General features: G+C 41.0%; 2 protein-coding genes across 5 annotated transcripts in view; one reads left to right on the forward strand and one right to left on the reverse strand.

The window, feature by feature from the left end:
• Positions 1–20,760, forward strand: part of sppl3 (signal peptide peptidase 3) — a 271,477-nt gene that overhangs the window by 224,061 nt on the left and 26,656 nt on the right. The window lies entirely within an intron of this gene.
• The window catches only part of acads (acyl-CoA dehydrogenase short chain), a 303,908-nt gene continuing 293,937 nt past the window's right edge, over positions 10,790–20,760 (reverse strand). For all 3 annotated transcript variants that reach the window (XM_085961831.1, XM_085961832.1, XM_085961829.1), the window contains one exon: positions 10,790–13,087. In XM_085961831.1, the coding sequence (XP_085817957.1) occupies positions 12,872–13,087 (216 nt within the window). In that variant the 3' untranslated portion in view covers positions 10,790–12,871. The remainder of the gene's footprint in view (positions 13,088–20,760) is intronic.

A 20,760-nucleotide genomic window follows, 5' to 3' on the forward strand; every position in this document is an offset into this window, starting at 1 on the left:
ACCCAGCCTCCACAGCTCTCTGGGGTAGAGAATTCCAAAGATTCACGATCCTCTGAGAGAAGAAATTCCCCCTCATCTCCGTTTTAAATGGGCGACCCCTTATTCTGAAACTATGCCCCTAGTTCTAGATTCCCCCACGAGGGGAAACATCCTCTCAGCATCTACCCTGTCAAGCCCCCTCAGAATCTTATATGTTTCAATAAGATCACCTCTCATTCTTCTAAACTCCAATGAGTTTAGGCTCAACCTTCATAAGACGACCCCTTCATCTCGGGAATCAACCTAGTGAACCTTCTCTGACCTGCCTCCAATGCAAGTATATCCCTCCTTAAATAGGGAGACCAAAACTGAATGCAGTACTCCAGGTGTGATCTCACCAATACCCTGTACAGTTGTAGTAGGACTTCCCTACTTTTATACTCCATCCCCCTTGTAATAAAGGCCAGCATTCCATTTGCCTTCCTAATTACATGCTGTACCTGCATGCTAACTTATGTGTTTCATGTACGAGGACTCCAGATCCCTCTGTACTGCAGCATTTTGTAATCTTTCTCCATTAAAATAATAATTTGCTTTTTTGTTTTTCCTACCAAAGTGGATAATCTCACATTTTCCCACATTATACGCCATCTGCCAATTTTTTTCCCACTCACTTAGCCCAACTATATTCCTTTGCAGATTCTTTGTGTCCTCTTCACAACTTGCTTTCCCAACTATCTTTGTATCATCAGCAAATTTGGCTACGTTACACTCGGTCCTTTCATCCAAGTCATTAATATAGATTGTAAATAATTGAGGCCCTAGCACTGATCCCTGTGGCACCCCACTAGTTACAGTTTGCCAACCTGAAAATGACCAATTTATCCCGACTCTCTGTTTTCTGTTAGTTAGCCAATCCTCTATCCATGCTAATATATTACCCTCAACCCCGTGAGCTCTTATCTTGTGCAGTAACCTTTTATTGAATGCTTTCTGGAAATCCAAATACACTACATCTACTGGTTCCCCTTTATCCACCCTGCTCGTTACATCCTCCAAGAACTCCAGCAAATTTGTCAAACATGATTTCCCTTTCATAAAACCATGCTGACTCTGCTTGACTATTATGATTTTCTAAATGTCCTGCTACTACTTCCTTAATAATGGACTCCAGCATTTTCCCAATGCCAGATGTTAGGCTACCTGGTCTATAGTTTCCTGCTTTCTGTCTCCCTCCTTTCTTAAATAGGGGCGTTACATTTGCGGTTTTCCAATCCGCTGGGACCTCTCCAGAATCCAGGGAATTTTGGTAGATTGCAACCAATGCATCCACTATCTCTGCAGCCACTTCTTTTAAGACCCTGGGATGCAGGCCATCTGGTCCAGGGGACTTGCCCACCTTTAGTCCCATTATTTTACAGAGTACTTTTTCTCTAGTGGTAGTGATTGTTTTAAGTTTCCCCCTCCCTATAGCCCCTTGATTACTTATTATTGGGATGCTTTTAGTGTCTTCTACCGTGAAGACCGATACATAATATTTGTTCAAAGTCTCTGCCATTTTCTTGTTTCCCATTATTAATTCCCCAGCCTCACCCTCTGATGGGGCCAACGTTTACTTTAGCTACTCTCTTCCTTTTTATATACCTGTAGAAGTTCTTACTATCTGTTTTAATATTTCTTGCTAGTTTGCTCTAATAATCTGTCTTTTTTTTAGTCATCCTTTGCTGCTTTCTAAAAATTTCCCCATCATCTGGTCTACCACAAATCTTCGCAACATTGTATGCCTTTGTTTTCAATTTGATACCATCCTTTACTTCCTTAGTTAGTCACGGATGGTTCATCCTTCTCTTAGTCTTTCCTTCTCACTGGAATATATCTTTGCTGAGAGTTATGAAATATTTCCTTAAATGTATGCCACTGCTTATCTACTGTCTTACCCTTTAATCTATTTTTCCAGTCAACTTTAGCCAACTTCTGCATTCATACTTTTGTAATTACCTTTATTTAAATTCAGTACACTGGTTTGAGACCCGACTTTCTCACCCTCAAACTGAATTTCAAATTCTATCATGCTATGATCACTCTTTCCTAGAGGAACCTTTACTGTGCGATCATTAATTAATCCTGTCTCATTACACAGTACCAGATCGAAGGTAGCCTGCTCCCTGGTTGGTTCCACAACATATTGTTCTAAGAAAACATCCCAAATACACTCTCTGAACTCTTCCTCAAGGCTACCTTGGCCAATTTAATTTGTCCAATCAATATGAAGATTAAAATCACCCATGATTGTTGCAGTACCTTTCTTACAAGCCTCCATTATTTCTTGATTTAATGCTCTGTAGACTACTCCCACCAGTGACTTCTTTCCCTTATTATTTCTTATCTCCACCCAAACTGATTCTACACGTTGATCTTCTGAGCCAATATCAGTTCTCACTACTGCACCGATCTCATCCTTTATTAACAGAGCTACCCCACCTCCTTTTCCTTTCTGCCTATCCTTCCGAAATGTCAAATACCCCTGAATATTCAGTTCCCAGCCTTGGTCACCTTGCAACCACGTCTCTGTAATGGCTATAAGATCACACCCATTTACTTCTATTTGTGCCGACAACTCATCTATCTTGTTACGATAGCTGCGTGCATTCAGATAAAGAGCTTTTCATTTTGTCTTTTTACCATTTTTCCCTACTCTGACCCCACTTTCCAGGAGCACTCTTATGTTTATACGCTCTGTCCCTTTCTGTCACACTCTGTTTATCATTACTCCTATCGCTATCCTGCACTATTGCCTTCTCCTTTCTCTTTGACTTTTTAAATTTCCGCTCACCTGAACCTCACATTCAAACCAACAACGTATAGTGGGATCCTCTTGTGCAAACGGCTGTGATGTCAACAGGCTGGCTAAGCAACCAATCAAAAAGCAGAATTCTCAGACGGTGAACAAGGAAGTGAGTAAGTTCTTAAAATTCTAACTTTTAAAAAATGTTAGAGACAGCAAAATAAAGATTGGGGCTCTCACATGGGGAAAAGGCAAACCTGAAATAAAGATGGAGAAACTTTTCAAAAGTTTTAATTTTTTTTAAGTTTATTAAAAATGTTAATTTTTATTAAAGTGGACAAATTTCACACTGCACAAAATTAAAATTCGTTTTTCAGGCCCTTAACCTTTGTTTAGCAGTCAATACACTGTTAAAACCCCAGTTACACCTAATCCCTTTGGGTCTAATTCTTAGTGGGGAATTTAGCAGCGTACTTACTGCTGAAGAGCCGAAATTTTCATCAGTTTCCCTGATTTGGGTGATTACATGGATTGCCGGCTCTGTGGCAGGTACACAGCGAAGCCTGTGTCGGAGCTGTCGAGGACAGACCGCAACTTCAGGATATCCGCATGTACCTGCGCATGTGCCAAATACCGAAATTGCGGTCAGTCAGTTTCAAAGGTGGAATGACGACAAATGCTGCCAGATCGCCGTCATCCCAACCGCAAATTCCGGGCCAACATGTTCTTCTTATTCCCTTACTGAGATTGAGGTCCCAATGTGGAAAATTGTAGGGATGAAGACGTATTGCACTGCTATATCACATTATATGTTCTATAAAAGCACGTCATTGCTACGTGCTTTACTTTTTGTAGAGGAAGTAGATTTTAACAACCTTGTATGTTCACACTATTAGTTTTTTTTGCCCCATAATTTCTGCCAGAGTTTGAGCCTCCTGTTTCAGCTATATCAATGATTTTTAGCTAGCAGTGGCCCATACTACTTTGGAGACCCACAAAAATTGTAGATGACTTGAGTGTTTACAGTTTTTGTTTTGTCCCAGCCCACGTAGCTAATTACTTATAAGTAAGGGCTAATTATCTTTAACTGCAGTCAGCCATGGATGTATTATTTCCCTGTGAGTGGCTAAACTAAATCCTGATGACTGAAGAATGATGTACGGCAATACCAAACTATACTAAGTGATTGTTGCGACTATATAAACACACCACATTTGACACAGGTTTTCAACTGTGCCCAACGTCTCCAGATAAACAAAGATAATTGTACCATTTATACACTTATTATGGGCAGACTTTTGCATTAAGACTTTTTGGGCAAATCTCCTTTTGAGAAGGAGCGAGTTTGGGACATACAAAGGCCTCTTGGTCCATCTGACCACCACCTTTCAACAGATGTATGCAGTGTGTACTGTCATGTCCCAGAGTATTTAATCTTCCAAGTGGTGTGACTAGTTCAAGGTAAAATTTCTAGCAAGGGACAACTGTGAGATGCTTCTTGGCCACATAATCTTTAGAATATAAATCTGTTGGAATCCTATTAAATCCTCACCATTTGTATTGTACATCTAAATAATTCATTCAGAACCAGAACCATATTTCTTTAAGTACATTTGTTTTAGGAGAGGGATTCAAACCAATCTCTGCACATCTGTCTCATGTTTTTTTACTGTGCCTCCTCTCTCCTGCAAAACTGTTGGAAGTCAATTTCAAAAACTGAGACCCAGACATTTGTACATCTGTTTTATTCCAAGAAACATTTGTCAACAATTACTCCAAGTTATAAATAACTCTTCAATGTATTTCGAACAACTAAAGAAAATGACTTTTACAGAATCTCTTTTTATAAAAAAAAAAAAAAAAATTAATCCAGGGGATTCCCCAACGGCTCAGTAAATTTATGCAGTGAGCAACAGGATGATCGAGACCAGGACGTTTCCAGGTTTGATCCTCAGTATGTGATTGGTTAGCTGATCTCAACTGGGTTAACAGTAAAGGGCTATATTTGGCATCAGCACTTGTGTGTTAGCAGAGGGCAGAATAGACTAGGTTTCCTGCTTCTGACCACTACAACCCCTGCTGGAAGTGTGTGCATGTGAATGTCCAGCGAGGACCGGATTGGGCTTAGCTTTAATGCTGCCACAGTAGCAGTCAATATTTGCTGTCATGGTTTGCGCATGAATGGTGGTGCACTGGAGGGTGACTTATTCCAGCAAGAAGTCCATGATATCAGGGCGAGGGTTAGAGGGGAGAATTGGTTTAAAGATTAAGAAAAATAACACTGAATTGTCACCCAACCCCCCACAAAAAAAATACAAAAGTCAAAAAGGTTATTGAAATTTTCTTTATTTTAACACAGTAATGCCAACTACCTTGCTTGGCGTGATTGGAAGCACTCTTGCCTAATTTAGGAGGTTGTGAATTCAAGCCGCATTTAAGGATAATCCAAACTAATATTTCAGTGTTGTACTGAGGCAATACTGTATTGTCAAGAGGTACCATCTTTCAGATGAGAGGTTAAACTGTCTCCTTATTAAAGTGGACATTTCCCATAGTTCTATTCAAAGAAGAACAGGGCGTTCTCCCAGTGTCCTGGTCAACATTACTTCCACAACCATCGCTACCAAAGACAAATTAACTAACTATTTGTTCACCCCATTTGATTAATGGGATCTTGCTGTGTGCAAATTGACCATCGTGTCTGCCTACATAACTGTGACCACGCTTCAAAAGCAATTCATTGGATATGATATATCTATAAATGCTAGTTTACCTCTCTCCTTTTTCTCTCCCCTTTCGCTCTCTCTCGCTTTTCTATATACCTCTCTCTTACCTGACCAGGTCAATAGGCCTACTCCTGCTCCTATTTTTCTATGTTTCTATGTCTAATAGTGAGACACCTTTACTATTGCACATGTTTTCTTGGTTCTTGTTGTAAAAGTTGTATCAATCTATATTTATGTGCAGAATAAAATATACAGAACCACAGAATACGTCTTAACTTGTATTAGTCTGGAAATAGTCAAACTATGGTGGTGTCATATTTGATTATCATGGAAATGTGACTGCTGGACCCTTGTTCTGTGTCCTAGATGCTTATGTTTTTGGATTTAGCTCGGCTGCCTGTGTGCTAACTCGTACCAAGTCCCATTCACCCATCACCCCTGTGCTCGCTGACCTACATTGGCTCCCAGTTAAGCAACGCCTTGATTTCAAAATTCTCATCCTTGTTTTTAAATTCTTCCATGGCCTTGTCCCTCCCTATCTCTGTAATCTCCTTCAGCCCCCTGACACCCCCCACCCACCCCGAGATATCTGCGCTCCTCTAATTCTACCCTCTTGAGCATCCCTGATTATAATCGCTCAACCATTGGCGGCCGTGCCTTCTGTTGCCTAGGCCCTAAGCTCTGGAATCCCTCCCGAAACCTCTCTGTCTCTCCACCTTTTTCCTCCTTTAAGACGCTCCTTAAAATCTACCTCTTTGACCTAGGCTTTGGTCATCTGCCCTAATTTTTCCTTATGTGGCTTGGTTTAAAAATGTTTGTCTTATTTTACTCCTGTGAAGCACCGTGGGACATTTTACTACGTTAAAGACGCTATATAAATACAAGTTGTTGTTGTTTAGAACCAATATGTAAAGCAAACAAATGGACTGGAAACTCTGCAGATTACCAGAAATGCAAGTTTAAAAAATAACTTCAAAATATTAAAATTAAAATATTAGTTTTTGAACATCATCTTCGTCTGCATCTGTTGCTAACTAGGAGCAGAGCTGGCCAGAAAAATATCATTGCTTTCTATTAGCACAGGCTTTTGAAAATAAATTACAATGGCCTATTTTACATTGTGAAGCAATAGTTACACATTAACCACTGTGTGAAGCTGACTGATCTCTCCCACCCCTCCACCCTGGGTGTTATTGGTGGTGCCATTTTTACTGATGCATTCAACACCACACTGGCTTGTATTAAATATAAACACCTGCTTTATTACTTACTGGTGAGATAAATTGTGTGTTCCATTGTTCCCTGTTCTTTTGTCATTTGTAAAAGATTTGTGAGGAATTTAACCAGTGCTTTTTGATACATGGCTGTACCATAAATAGGTAAACCCTTCTTTATCCTTACCATAATAAAACATTACAGTTACCCTTGTAATGATTCCAGTCCAACTGTACTGATGAAAGACCACATGTTGCTGTGGTGGTCTTTTGATTGGGATTTAATTTCAGTTTGCAGCATGTGGTATTTCATAGGGTGCTGTATGTGTGAATTTAGCTGTGGTTTCATAACCATTATTTGTTAGATTCACCACTTATTTTTGTAACGGCTCAAGTGGGAGATAACGAAGTCTAGATGTCAACAGTTTAAAGTTAGAATATTGGGTGTTACATTGTTTGGGGGGAAAAAAACTTGCAAGCACAAATTCATTACATGTTATCTTATTTAATGTGAATGACTAAATTCATTGTTTGTGAGGAGAGAAATTGGGACATTGTATTTTTGCATTGCATATTATGGCCAAAAACTAAAATATTAGAGGGGAACTAATCTAGTTTTGGACTAAATTAGAGACTTACTTCACAAATTGAAGATAAATGGCTTACTATTTCCCTTGCCCTTTACTTCTGCAGTGCATTTGCCTCAGTGATTGTATACCCCTGTGCTCACTGGTCTACACTGGCTCCCGGTTAAGCAATGCCTCAATTTTAAAATTCTCATCATTGTTTTCATATCCCTCCATGGCGTGGCCCCTCCCTATCTCTGAAATCTCCTCCAGCCCACAACCCTCCCAAGATATCTGCGCTCCTCCAATTCTGGCCTCTTGAGCAGTCCTGATTTTAATCGTTCTACCATTGGTGGCCGATACTTCAGCTGCCGAAGCCCTAAGCTCTGGAATTCCCTCCCTAAACCTCTTCGTCGCTCTTTCCTCCTTTAAGACGCTCCTTAAAACCTACCTCTTTTTGCAAGCTTTTGGTCATCTGCCCTAATATCTCCTTTTGTGGCTCGGTGTCAAATGTTGTTTTATAACGCTCCTGTAAAGCACCTTGGGATGTTTTAATATGTTAAAGGCACTATATAAATACAAGTTGTTGTTGCATAAGAATGCTAAATTTAACTGGGTCAATATCTGTTTTCAATTTTGCAGTATGTGAGCTGTTGTTGTTAGTCACTTATGTTGTTAGTATAAGCTATCTCATTTTTGAGTAATGTACAAAACTGGTAAAGTGCCCTATAATACTACTGATCTGATCATTTGCTGTGTATCTTCAGAACTTTTATCACAATTAATAGGAGCATCCTTCTTGTCCTCCTTCCACCCTCCTTCACCATTTGTCTTCGTTTGTCTGTCTCTGGGATCAACTAGTTCCCAGTTCAGCTTGCCATCTGCATAAAGGCAAGGGAATGACGATAGAAGTACATTGTATGGAGTGAGTCTTTTATCTGGGACTGAGCTAAAGGCTGCCTTCTGATTCAGATAACTTGTGACTTTTAAGCATCCTCTGAGCCCTTTGAATTGCAGCCTTGTGACTCAATCCCATTCTTTTCTATTGTGCATAGGTAGCCTATTGCATAACTTGAAGGGAGTGAGGTTTAAACCCAGACAGTTCACAAATTAATTTCTTTACAGATGATAATATAACAATATACTGCGTGAACATATATTTTGAGGATTGGTGGTTATCGTAGATCGGGATTCTTTGGACATTTTTTCACAGAAAAGACAGTTTTTAATGAGTATTCTGAGCAACAATTACCTAAAAGGTGTTGGCTTTTAGGGGGAGCTCCATCAGGAGAAGTGGGTGCATAGGCAGACGAGAGGTATTTCAAATGTGGGGTGGGCAGTTGTTTTGCACAGATACCAAACAGTGGCCAATTTGTTGTTGTTACTGGGCCATTCAGGAAGACATCTATGTAAAAAGGAAGAGAGTAGCAAAAGTAAGCGTTGGTCCCTTAGAGGCTGAGACAGGAGAAATTTATATTTGGGAACAAGAAAATGGCAGAGACTTTAAACAAATGTTTTGTATCTGTCTTCACAGTAGAAGACACAAAAAGTATACCAAAAATAGTGGGGAACCTAGGCGCTAATGAGAGCGAGGAACTTAAAGTAATTAATATCAGTAGAGAAAAAGTACGTGAAAAAATAATGGGACTGAAAGCCGACAAATCCCCTGGACCTGATGGCCTACATCCTAGGGTTCCAAGAGATGGCTGCAGAGATAGTGGATGCATTGGTTGTGATCTTCCAAAATTCCCTAGATTCAAAAAATCCCAGCGGATTGAAAGTTAGCAAATGTAACCTCGCTTTTCAAGAAAGGAGGGAGAGAAAACGGGGAACGACAGGCCAGTTAGCCCGACAACAGTCATTGGGAAAATGCTGGAATCCATTATTAAGGAAGTGGTAACAGGGCACTTAGAAAATCATAATATGATTAGGCCGAGTCAACATGGTTTTATGAAAGGGAAATCGTGTTTGTCAAATTTACTAGAATTTTTTGAGGATGTAACTAGCAGGGTAGATAAAGGGGAACCAGTGGATGTAGTCTTTTGGGATTTCCAAAAGGCAATAAGGTGCCACATAAAAGGTTCTTAAGCAAGATAAGGGCACATGGAGTTGGGGGTAAGGCATTAGCATGGATAAAGGATTGGTTAACGGACAGAAAACAGAGAGTAGGGATAAACGGGTCATTTTCAGATTGGCAGGCTGTAACTAGTGGGGTGCCACAGGGATCAGTGCTTGGGCCTCAGCTATTTACAATCTATATTAATGACTTAGATGAAGGGACCGAGTGCAATGTATCCAAATTTGCTGACAATACAAAGCTAGGTGGAAAAGTAAGATGTGAGGAGGACGCAAGGAACCTGCAAAGGGATATAGACAGATTAAGTGAGTGGGCAATAAGATGGAAGAATGAGTATAATGTGAGGAAATGTGAGGTTATTCACTTTGGTAGGAAGAATAGAAAAACAGAATATTTTTTAAATGGTGAGAAACTATTTGGTTTTCAGACAGATTTAGGTGTCCTCGTACAAGAGACACAGAGTTAGCATGCAGGTACAGCAAGCAATTAGGAACGCAAATGGCATGTTGGCCTTTATCGCTAGAGGGTGGGAGTACAAGAGGAAGGAAGGTTTGCTACAATTGTACAGGGCTCTGGTGAAACCACACCTGGAGCACTGTGCACAGCTTTGGTCTCCTTATTTAAGGAAAAGATATACTTGCCTTAGAGGTGGCTCACTGGATTGATCCCTGGGATGAGAGGGTTGTCTTTTGAGTAGATTGGGCCGATAATCTCTGGAGTTTAGAAGAATGAGAGGTGATCTCATTGAAACATATAAGATTCTGAAGGGAATTGACAGGGTAGATGCCGAGAGGTTGTTTCCCCTGGCTGGAGAGTCTAGAACTAGGGGGCATAGTCTCAGGATCAGGGGCGGCCTTTTAAGACTGAGATGACGAGGAATTTCTTCACTTGGAGGGTTGTGAATCTTTGGAATTCTCTGCCCCAGAGGGCTGCGAATGCTCAGTCGACGAGTATATTCAAGGCTGAGATATATTGATTTTTGGACTTCAGATGACTTGAGGGATATGGGGATCGGGCAGGAAAGTGGAGTTGAGGTCGAAGATCAGCCATGATCATATTGAATGGCGGAGCAGGCTCAAGGGGCCATATGGCCTACTCCTACTTATGTTTTTAGCATCTTGGTGTGGACAAATTTTTTTGATGTGTACTAGTCTTTGAAGAAAGGCTTTTAAAAAATATATATATTGGGGCACCGACACCAGAGGGGGCAGGACTCAGTTTATGCTGCCTGGCTTGAACTCTGGTTCAATGGGCAAGAGAACTCCTTGCATACATATAACCACACCCAGCAGTTGAAATATAAATGATTAAAGTGCACAGGTTTGCACTGTCTAAGTTAAATTTAGGAAGGCTGTAAAAGTGCCCTGAGATCCAAGGGACTCCTGAGCACTTTTTAAACTGTTGTGAAGTATTTTAAACCAACACTCGACACGAGGTTTTAGATCAATAGTCAAGTTGTCTTTATTGCACCGGTGGGGAAACAGTCTGCTCTGTCTTAGCCAGACCTTTCCAGATTGTTACAGAAAACACTACATTTTTATACATTACAATAAGCATGGCCACCTCATGTTAAATTCATTCCTGCCACCTGATTGGATCTTGGCCTGCATGCATGCACCTTCACGGATTGGTTACGAATCATAATATAAACATGTATAAGCTGCCTCCTCAATCACTCACTCAGACTGCTGAATGCTAATTAAAAGATACCTTGGAATGTAACCTAGGCAATAAAGTTCTTACGGGCAGTTGAAATGCTGGACATCCTGTCTCCATTTAATTGTTTTATATCTCTCCAAAGGTCAGCTATCTTTGACCGCATCTTTATGGATGTGGTCTTCCATACCTGTCTTCCTTACACTATTCAGTGAAACTGCCAGTGATGTCATTTTAACTCTCTTCCCCACTGCAATCCCCCCTTTTGGTACTTGGCCCTTGCCCAAGTTAAACCACATGTATAAGCATCGCTGTGCCTCCTGCCCCATGCGGTGATCAGTTGCTAGTTCGGGAGGCCTTGCATACCCATCATGTCTAAAGCAACCTTGTGTTTTCTAGCCTTTTCCGACTCGCTTTAGCTCTTTGGTCCGTTTCTTTTTACAAGCGCTGCATGCTGCTATTCCCCATCCTCTAGCCATGACGAACTATACTATCACTAATATATATGAGAAATTATGCGGATCCATGGGTGTATGTTTTCATTCCCCAATCCCACAGCTTCTCATACCACGGGACTTCCTGTAGCTCTACCTCTATGTCCCTTCCTAATTCCCCAAGATTCCTTTGCAACACTATGTATTGTTTCACCATCTTACTTAAATCCTCTTTCATTTCTTGCAGATCCTCTTGCAGGTGGGGTATTGGGACCCTACCGGATCTTCATAATTGACCAACTTATCCTTTAGACTATCCGGCACATTTAGTTTTATCTCCTCCCTTGAATGTACATACACCAATCTGGTGTGCCCAATTGTCGCAGGGATCTTTGGCGTAAAGCAGAAGTTAGGCACTGTGATTGCACATACAAGGTTACTATATTGGTACTCAGTCTCTGTGTGGCTATACAATACTCCCCTTCACTTCTATATCCCGAGCGGGTGTGATGGTGATCAACATGTGATAATTCCAACACACACCCCTCTGTCTTATTATAGCCGCACTCATCCTTAGGGCCTTCTCCTAACGGATGTGGGCATATCGTAAGCATGCCTTTCCCGTGGCATCCGTTTAGGGAGACTCCTCTCATAGTACCATTCTTTCTGATGACATAGGTATCAATTGGATAGTATTGGAGGTATCTCTCACCCCTCACTATGCTTGGGTATGGAGTTGTGTCTAGTCCTACCACTGGTATCAGGAGTACCATGCCTATCATTGCTGTCACTTCTGCTTTACATTTTTGTATCACTGGATATACTCTGGTCATCCCCTTGAGGATGCAAGCATTCAGAGGGCCTGGATTCTGGCTGTTAATCCGGTCTGGTACCTTGCCTCACTGTATCTGTGCCAGATTATGTTTTAACTGTCCGGTGATCCATTGGCCATAGGCATGACACAAGCCTCTCCCTACCCCGTCTTTTGCCTGTTCCACATCTCTATGGTTTAGTTTGTTGATGATGCTAGCATGGTCCTCTATAACCTTGATTCACTCGAGTAATTTCCTTATCGTATGTCCTCCCAACTCTGACCCTTGTCGAACCAAACCAGTTTCCTTCTCTAAAATCTGTTGTATTACCCTTTGTAGTCGTTCCACACTACTTTGGACTCCTTGTATATCTAGGGCATTAATGAATGATGTCCCCGTGTTTATTCCCATGAGTATATCGGTTCCAAAGCTCCTCTTAATCCTTTGGTGGAATGCAGCATGTCCCCCAAAATTAGTAGCCCCTGTCGCATCAGCAGCTTGGTTAATTACATTCTTTATCATATATGCATACAACTCTCTAGTTTTAGTAAACCTTTCACAATATCCTGGCCATTGTAACATAGTTAAGTTCCTTAGCACCGGTACAATTTTGTGTCTCACATTACCATACAATTGTTCTCCCTCGGTAAATAATACTAGTCCATTTCATAGGTCCAGGTTTCATATCTGGACATTGTAGCATCCTCGGTTCGCTTGTCTCTTTTTTCTGTGTATTGGGACATGGTGCTTCTTCATCATGTACTTGTCGTGTAATGTGGGTTGTCCCTTCGCTTATTTCGTGTCCCAGCAGTAATCCCACCTTCATGGTGAAGCTTCCCTGTAAATTAAGCAGAAGCCTGGTTGTCATCAGAGGTTAGTTTATCTCCGGTGTTTATTCCATTGTTCCTGTGGGATTTAAGATCAGATGGGTTATTGCTATATTGTTTTAATTGGGTCCAATGTTTCCATTAAACCCTTTCCCCTCATATGTACACGTATCGCTGGTCATGATAACCTCAAATGGTCCAGTCCATCTAAATGAGAATCCTGATCTCTGTCAATATTTTAACAAATACCTGCTCGCCCACCTTGGGCAGGGGCTCTGAGGCTCCCTGCTTTTGTGTATTTTTATCTCTGATGTCTTGTTCTTTAACTTCTTGTTTGAGCTCCTTCAATTGATTATCCAATGTTTGTACGTATTTCCTAATGGCCTTGCTCAAGGCTGTTTTCAGGGTTCTGTTCATTCGCTCTACCATGCCTGAGCTTTGCGGATGATAGGGGATATGGAACTTCTGTCTTACTCCTAGTAGCTTACAAGTTTCTTTCATTACCTTTCCTGTAAAGTGGGTACCTTGATCTGAATCTATTTGCAACGGGACCCCCCATCTCGGTATCACGTCGTATGCAAATATTCGGGCCACAGTCTGAGCACTGCAGTCTCTGGTGGGGAATGCTTCCACCCACCTTGTAAACTGGTCTATGATCACTAGGCAGTATTTCTTCCCTCTGCTGTTATTCTACCTACTTGAAATAAAGAATAGATTTGCCTTCCAAAGCTAGGCTTTATTAACTTTAAAATCTGCAGCACATCTTCCCACATCCAGTCCCAACCAAAGCTGGAAAAGAACTGAATTTAAGGTGGCCACAACACATCATGTGATCATCAACTACCAATGAGATTACAACATATATCCCAAGGCAGTTAACAAACAACCAATCACAATACTTTTACTAAACAAGGAATAATCACCACATTCACCCCTCCTTTTAAAATATACTCCAACCTAAATAACCTTTACAATTTATAATTAATTATTTACAACTAAAACTATGCACAAGAATAAAACTGTTCACATGACACAATACTAAGTGAACAACAACAAATAGTAACATTGCACATAAGTATTAAGTATCTCTCAACTAAAACAATATACTATAATATTTCAACAATTTTAAAACATTACTATCAATTTAAAAGTCCATTTTCAATCAGTCGACCGGATATCTTGTTCGTGTCGACCTTCTTAACCTTGGTGAAATTCCTTGCCCTCCCACACCAGAAGGCACAGAAGTATCTTCAGCAGGAAGGCTATCCATATCCCGATTTTCAACGGTTTCCGGATTAGAAATCCCATCAGAAGGTAAACTGGGACGGTCATAAACATCTATCAAGGGCTGACTAATAGAAGTATAATTATCTGCAATCGGATTGGAAATATTCGTAGTATCTGTAACAGCATCCACATTATCTGAATCATGACTATTGTTAATATCCTCAGAAGAGGGCTGGCCCCCACAAGGAGCCAAGTCTTTAATTGAAACAGTACTTTCTTTCCCATCTTGGAATCGAATATGAGCATATTGGGAATTTGCCTCCAACAGCTCCACCTCCTCCACCAAAGGATCATATTTTGACAATCTAACATGGCGTCGAAGCAGCACAGGTCCCTGCATAGTAAGCCATGAAGGTACCGAATATCCCGTAGTAGATCTCCACGGATAGTTAAAGAGCCTTTCATGGGGGGTCACATTAGTAGCCGTTGAAAGCAATGATCTAATGGAATGTAGGGCATCAGGCAGTACCATTTCCCACTGTGTATTCTTAAGGTTCCGGGATGTCAAAGCCAACATAACTGCCTTCCAGATCACCCCATTGTATCGTTCGCACTGTCCATTACCCCGGGGATTATACGGGGTAGTTCTTCTAGTAGAAATTCCCCGACTCTGAAGGTATTCCTTCAACTGGGAAGACATAAAAGAACTTCCCTGATCCGAATGGATATACGCAGGCATCCCAAAGATGACAAAAAGTTGAGTCAGACATTTAATAACTGTAGCAGCTGATACATCTGCACAAGGAAAAGCAAAAGGGAACCTTAAACTCATCCACAACAGTAAATATATATCGGTTTTGAGTAGTTGAAGGAAGAGGCCCCTTAAAATCAACGCTCAAACGTTCAAAAAGGAGAAGTAGCCTTTATAAGATGAGCTCGTTGAGGCTTAAAGAAATTCGGTTTACACCGAGCACAGATAGAACATGATGAAGTCATCCGCTTGACGTCTTCAACTGAAAAAGGCAAGTTCTTACTGCGTACAAAGTGTATCATCCTCGTAACCCCAGGATGACATAAGGCATTGTGAAGATTAATAAGCGTATCTCCGTGAATCACAGAACAATAAGCCCTCGACAGTGCATCAGCAGCAACATTATCCTTCCCCGGACGATAAACTATGTCAAAATGGTAACATGCCAACTCAATCCTCCATCTCATTATTTTATCATTTTTGATCTTTCCAAAATGTTTATCAAACATAAAGGACACAGATTTTTGATCAGTTACCAACGTGAAATGTCGCCCCGATAAATAATGTCTCCATTTACGCAATGCTTCTACTATTGCGTATGCCTCTTTCTCTATTGAAGAATGTCTTTTTTCACTATTGTTCAAAGTACGTGAGAAAAAGGCCACAGGTCTTCCATTTTGGTTCAGAGTAGCCCCAATTGCAAAATCCGAAGCATCCGTCTCGATCACAAAGGGAACCTGCTCATCAATAGAATGCACAACTGCTCCTAAAATATCCTTTTTAAAATTCTCAAAACATGTCCTGGCCTCCCATGATAGAGGATATGTCGTAACCCGAATAAGAGGCCGGATCTTCCGTGAAAAATTTGCAATCCAATTAGAATAATAAGAAAACAGTCCAACAACTCGTTGCAAAGCCTTAGAATTAGTAGGACAAGGTAAATCAATCAATGGTCGCAGACGTTCTGGATCTGGTTTAATCTTGTTTCCCGAGATAATATACCCCAATAGATTTACCTCAGTAGTCGAAAAGATACATTTCTCTTTGTTAAAAGTTAAACCAACTTTTTCCGCAGCTTGAAGGAATCTTTTTAAATTAGAATCATGCTCCACCCTTGATTTGCCACACACTGTGATGTCATCTAAGTATGAAAAGGTGTCAGAGAGGGAGTTATCACTTATAAAAGCATCCATTGCCCGTTGAAAACAAGCAACACCATTAGTAACACCAAATGGTATTCGGCAAAACTGATACAGCTTTCCACCAGCCTCAAAGGCCGTATATGGTTGATCCTTCTTAACAATAGGAATCTGATGATAAGCACTCTTTAAATCAATAGTGCTAAAAACCTTATACTGAGATACTTTGTTGATAAGCTCATCAATCTTAGGCAAAGGGTACGCATCTAATTGAGTATACCTATTAATAGTTTGGGAATAGTCTATCACCATTCGTTTCTTGTGTCCCTCGTTAGTCGTGACAACTACCTGTGCTCGCCAAGGCGAACAACTAGGTTCAATGATTCCTTCCAATAAGAGACGTTGAACTTCAGAATTAATAAATTCTCTATCCTGACTACTATATCTTCTTGACTTGGTAGCAATTGGTTTACAATCCAACATCAAATTGGAAAAAAGTGATAATGGAGAAATAGATAAAGAGGTTAATCCACAAATAGATAAAGGTGGCTTAGTCCCTCCAAATGAAAGACTAAGAGACTCGTGTAACTGAAGCACATCATGTCCAATCAAAATATCCGCACAGAGATTAGGCAAAACAGATAGGCGTATATCAGTATACGTATTACCTAGAAGAATCATTTTCACAAAGCAACAACTAGCTATTTGTGAAGTAAGGGTCATCTGAGCCATACACACCTGATACGTAACAGGCGAAATTTTCAAATGCTTCTCCTTCGCAAACTGAAGACTTATAAAACTCTCAGTACTGCCCGTATCTATAAGGGCCTTTACTTCCAACCCATTAACTTGAGCCGTAACTATAGCTTTGTTTAGGCCATGAGCAAATGCAGCAGAAATTGATGCAATAAACGCCCTATCTAAAGGCTGAATAGTCACAGAGGAGGTAGTGGAGGAGGGCCCTCCCACACCAGGAGAGGAGGAGGTAATTGAACCTGATGATTTGCACACGCGTGCATAATGACCTCTCTTGCCGCATTTACTACACACAGCCTCCCGAGCAGGACACTTCAGACGAGGGTGCCGGATATTCCCACAAAAATAACACTTCTGAATCCTAGAGGCAACAGCCGAAACCATAGTCGCAGGCCGATTAAAAAGAGCATAAGAATCCGAACTTCTCTGAGCCACATCCAATGTAGAAGCTTGCTCAAAAGCACTTTTAAGATCCAAAGTCTTATTTTCTAACAACCGCTGACGAATTGATCTAGACAGTAATCCATTAATAAAAGCATCCCGTACCGATTCTTCCTTATATTCTTCAGCCGTCACGGCCTTATAATTACAGTTAACACTAAGGCACCGAAGTGCTTGTAAATAAGTATCCAAAGATTCTCCCACCTGCTGCCTACGGGCAGATAGAAGGTGACGTGCAAATACCTCATTCTTTGGTTTAACAAAAATCTTTTCCAATGTAGAAATAGCCACTTCATAAGTTTTACAGTCCAAAATATATTTATATACATCCGGAGCAATGTAGTTGATCAGCATATTCAGCTTATTAAGAGACTCTTGATCCAACACGCCCAAAAAGTTTTTAAATGTACAATACCAATGTTTCCATTTATCATCCACTCCAGCAGAATTGGGGTCAGCCTTGAATATTTCTGGTTGAAGATATCGCTCCATTCTAACATAAAGTTAATAAATTGAAATAAAGAATAGATTTGCCTTCCAAAGCTAGGCTTTATTAACTTTAAAATCTGCAGCACATCTTCCCACATCCAGTCCCAACCAAAGCTGGAAAAGAACTGAATTTAAGGTGGCCACAACACATCATGTGATCATCAACTACCAATGAGATTACAACATATATCCCAAGGCAGTTAACAAACAACCAATCAAGGAATAATCACCACACTACTGCTATTGGTGTAGGCATCTCTGTGTCCGCTGCTGCTCTTGCTGCCTGATCAACTAACATATTTCCTTTTTGTTACTCGCTCACTATCTTACGGTGTGCCTTTATTTTAATCACTGCTACCTCTTCTCCTTTTACCACTTCTACTAGGTCTCTCACTACCTCCTCATGCTGTATTTGTCCTCCGGAGGTTACATATCCTCTCCTATTCCACGCTATCATATAATCATGCACTACCCCAAACGCTACTGTCTGTATATATTTACTCATTTTCCTTTTGCCAATTTCAATGCTTCCGTGAGAGCCACTAGTTCTGCTACCTGTGCTGAGGTTCCTCCTTCAAGCCCTCCCTTTGCGACTGTTTCTCCATTGTCGGATACTACTGCCCAACCGTGTGTGGCTCCCATTTATATATCGGTGAGATCCATCTACATAAAAGGAGTTTTCGGGATTTTCAAGGGGCGATTCTGATACGGTTCCTCTGACCTCTTTTTCTAATACTAACTGACACTCGTGTGCCTCACCCTCCGATAGCATTCCCTCTGCGGGGTTGACTCTATGTCCCCTTATAACCTGGACTGATCTGTCCTTGGGTATCAATACTGCTTCCCAAGCCGCCCTCCTTCTGTCTGATACAGCCTTCATTTTGCCTGTGTTTAGCCGGTCCACCACTGTGTGTTGCGTGTGTAATATCAGCTGTCCTGACATAGTGACGGGCTCGCATATCCGTACCGCCCATGCGGTGCAGTCGAGGGCCGCCACGCATATCGCCAATCCTTTAATCACGGGGCTTTGTTGGGTGGAGTAATAGGCAATTGGCCTCATATCTCCCCCGTACTCTTGGGTGACTACAGCATTATAGAAGTTCCCATCTATACTTTATAGTATATATGGAATGGTTTGACTATATTTGGCAATCCTAGTGCGGGTGCGGACGTCAGGGCTGCTTTTAATTTTGCATAAGCCTCGTCCTGCTCCAATTCCCATTCTATCTCATCAATGGCGGGTCTCCCCCCTTTAACCGTTGAATCGGCTCTGCTTTCCCTGCAAAGTCTGATATAAAATTCCTGCAGTAGTTAAATAGCCCCAACACTTTCCTTACTCCCCAGACGGTTACTGGCCTTGGTATGTCTTTTATGGCTGCCTTTCGTTCCTGTGGGAGTGCCTTATACCCCTAGCTAATTTCGTGCCCTGGATACTTTACTTTGGACAGTCCAACCTGTGCCTTTTTGAGGTTCAATTTAAAGCCAGCTTTCATAAGTGGAGGGTGGCTAGTAATGCTCCCATGTGTCCTTTGGCGTCCTCTGATGCAATCATTATGTCATCGACATATTGGAGTAGGGCGCGCTGGTACTTTGATAGGTCTAACTCATCTAAGGCTTGACTCAGTACACGGTGGAATGTATTTGGACTATTGTGGAACCCCTGTGGGACCCTGGTCCATGTATGCTGTCTATCCCCGACAGTAAAGGCGAAATTTCTCTGTGATTCCTCTGCCAATGGTATGGACTAGAACCCGCTCGGTATATCCAAGACTGTAAATATTTTAAAGTCTGGTTTCAGACCATTAAATATCTTATTCAATGCGGTCTACACAAGTTTACACCAACCAGAATTTCACCGTGGCCACAGTAAAAGTCTGGTTTTAATAGGTTAATTAACCTCAATAACTCCAATTCAATCCAGATCAATTTTTTTTAAACTAACCAGTATCACTTGGAAAAGAAAGAAATCATAGCCACATTAACAGACATAAACGCTCAAATTAATTTTCTTCCAGGAACATTGGCAACTGTGACTTCAAGGCTGAAGCTTATCTTTTGTAAAACAATCAACAAACTTAAAACAACACACGCTTGTCCATCATTCAAGACAAGTCTTCAAAGGGTTAAACAGCTTTTAGCTCTCTGTACAAAAGAGTGGGTGGAGCTAAAAGAAACACAACAGACATTTTTTTTCCAAAGACAGAAACTTCCACACTTTTAACACACTTTCACACAAACTGAGATCCCAGCATTCCTTTTAAGATTCCTTTCACTCAGCAAATCCTGGATTTTACTTGTTTTGGACAGAAACTGATATCATCTGTGTCGATAAAACTTACATTTTTTCCTTATTCACTTTCTTAAATTACTGGTACTCTGGTACAATTTTGGCACCCGTTTTTGGTCCAAATTCGAGTACGTCTACTCAACTCATAATATGCGCGAGCCACTGAAATGATGGCCTTTTCTCCCTTTCATTTTGTTTCTTTAGCCCACCATTCTCTTTGTTTTACCGGTGGGTCGTTCGGTTGCCAATCGTTTTTAACCATCTTGTCAATTAATCTTTTATTTTTGTCCGCTAAATAGCGTGTCAGAGACCCCACCAGTCCCCACTCGAGTTTTTCACTTCCCGTGGCTAATTGTTGTCAGCGGTACGTCCCTTACTTTACTCTCGCAGAGTAAGACGGTACTTGTAACAATTTGTTCTGGCGATTTGTTGTCAGAGGTATGCTTAGCACTACTTGCAACTTGAATTGTCAGAGGTATGCTTTAGACTTTTACTCCAAAGTTAACGCACTACTTGCTGTACAACATGTAGGGCATGAATGTTGAATCTTGTCATTGAAGAGGAAGCTTCAAACCTGACCTGACCTGAATGCAA

This window comes from Somniosus microcephalus, chromosome 19 (assembly GCF_052327205.1).
Source record: "Somniosus microcephalus isolate GS21.2 chromosome 19, FLI_Smic_1.0, whole genome shotgun sequence".
NCBI classification, from domain to species: domain Eukaryota; kingdom Metazoa; phylum Chordata; class Chondrichthyes; order Squaliformes; family Somniosidae; genus Somniosus; species Somniosus microcephalus.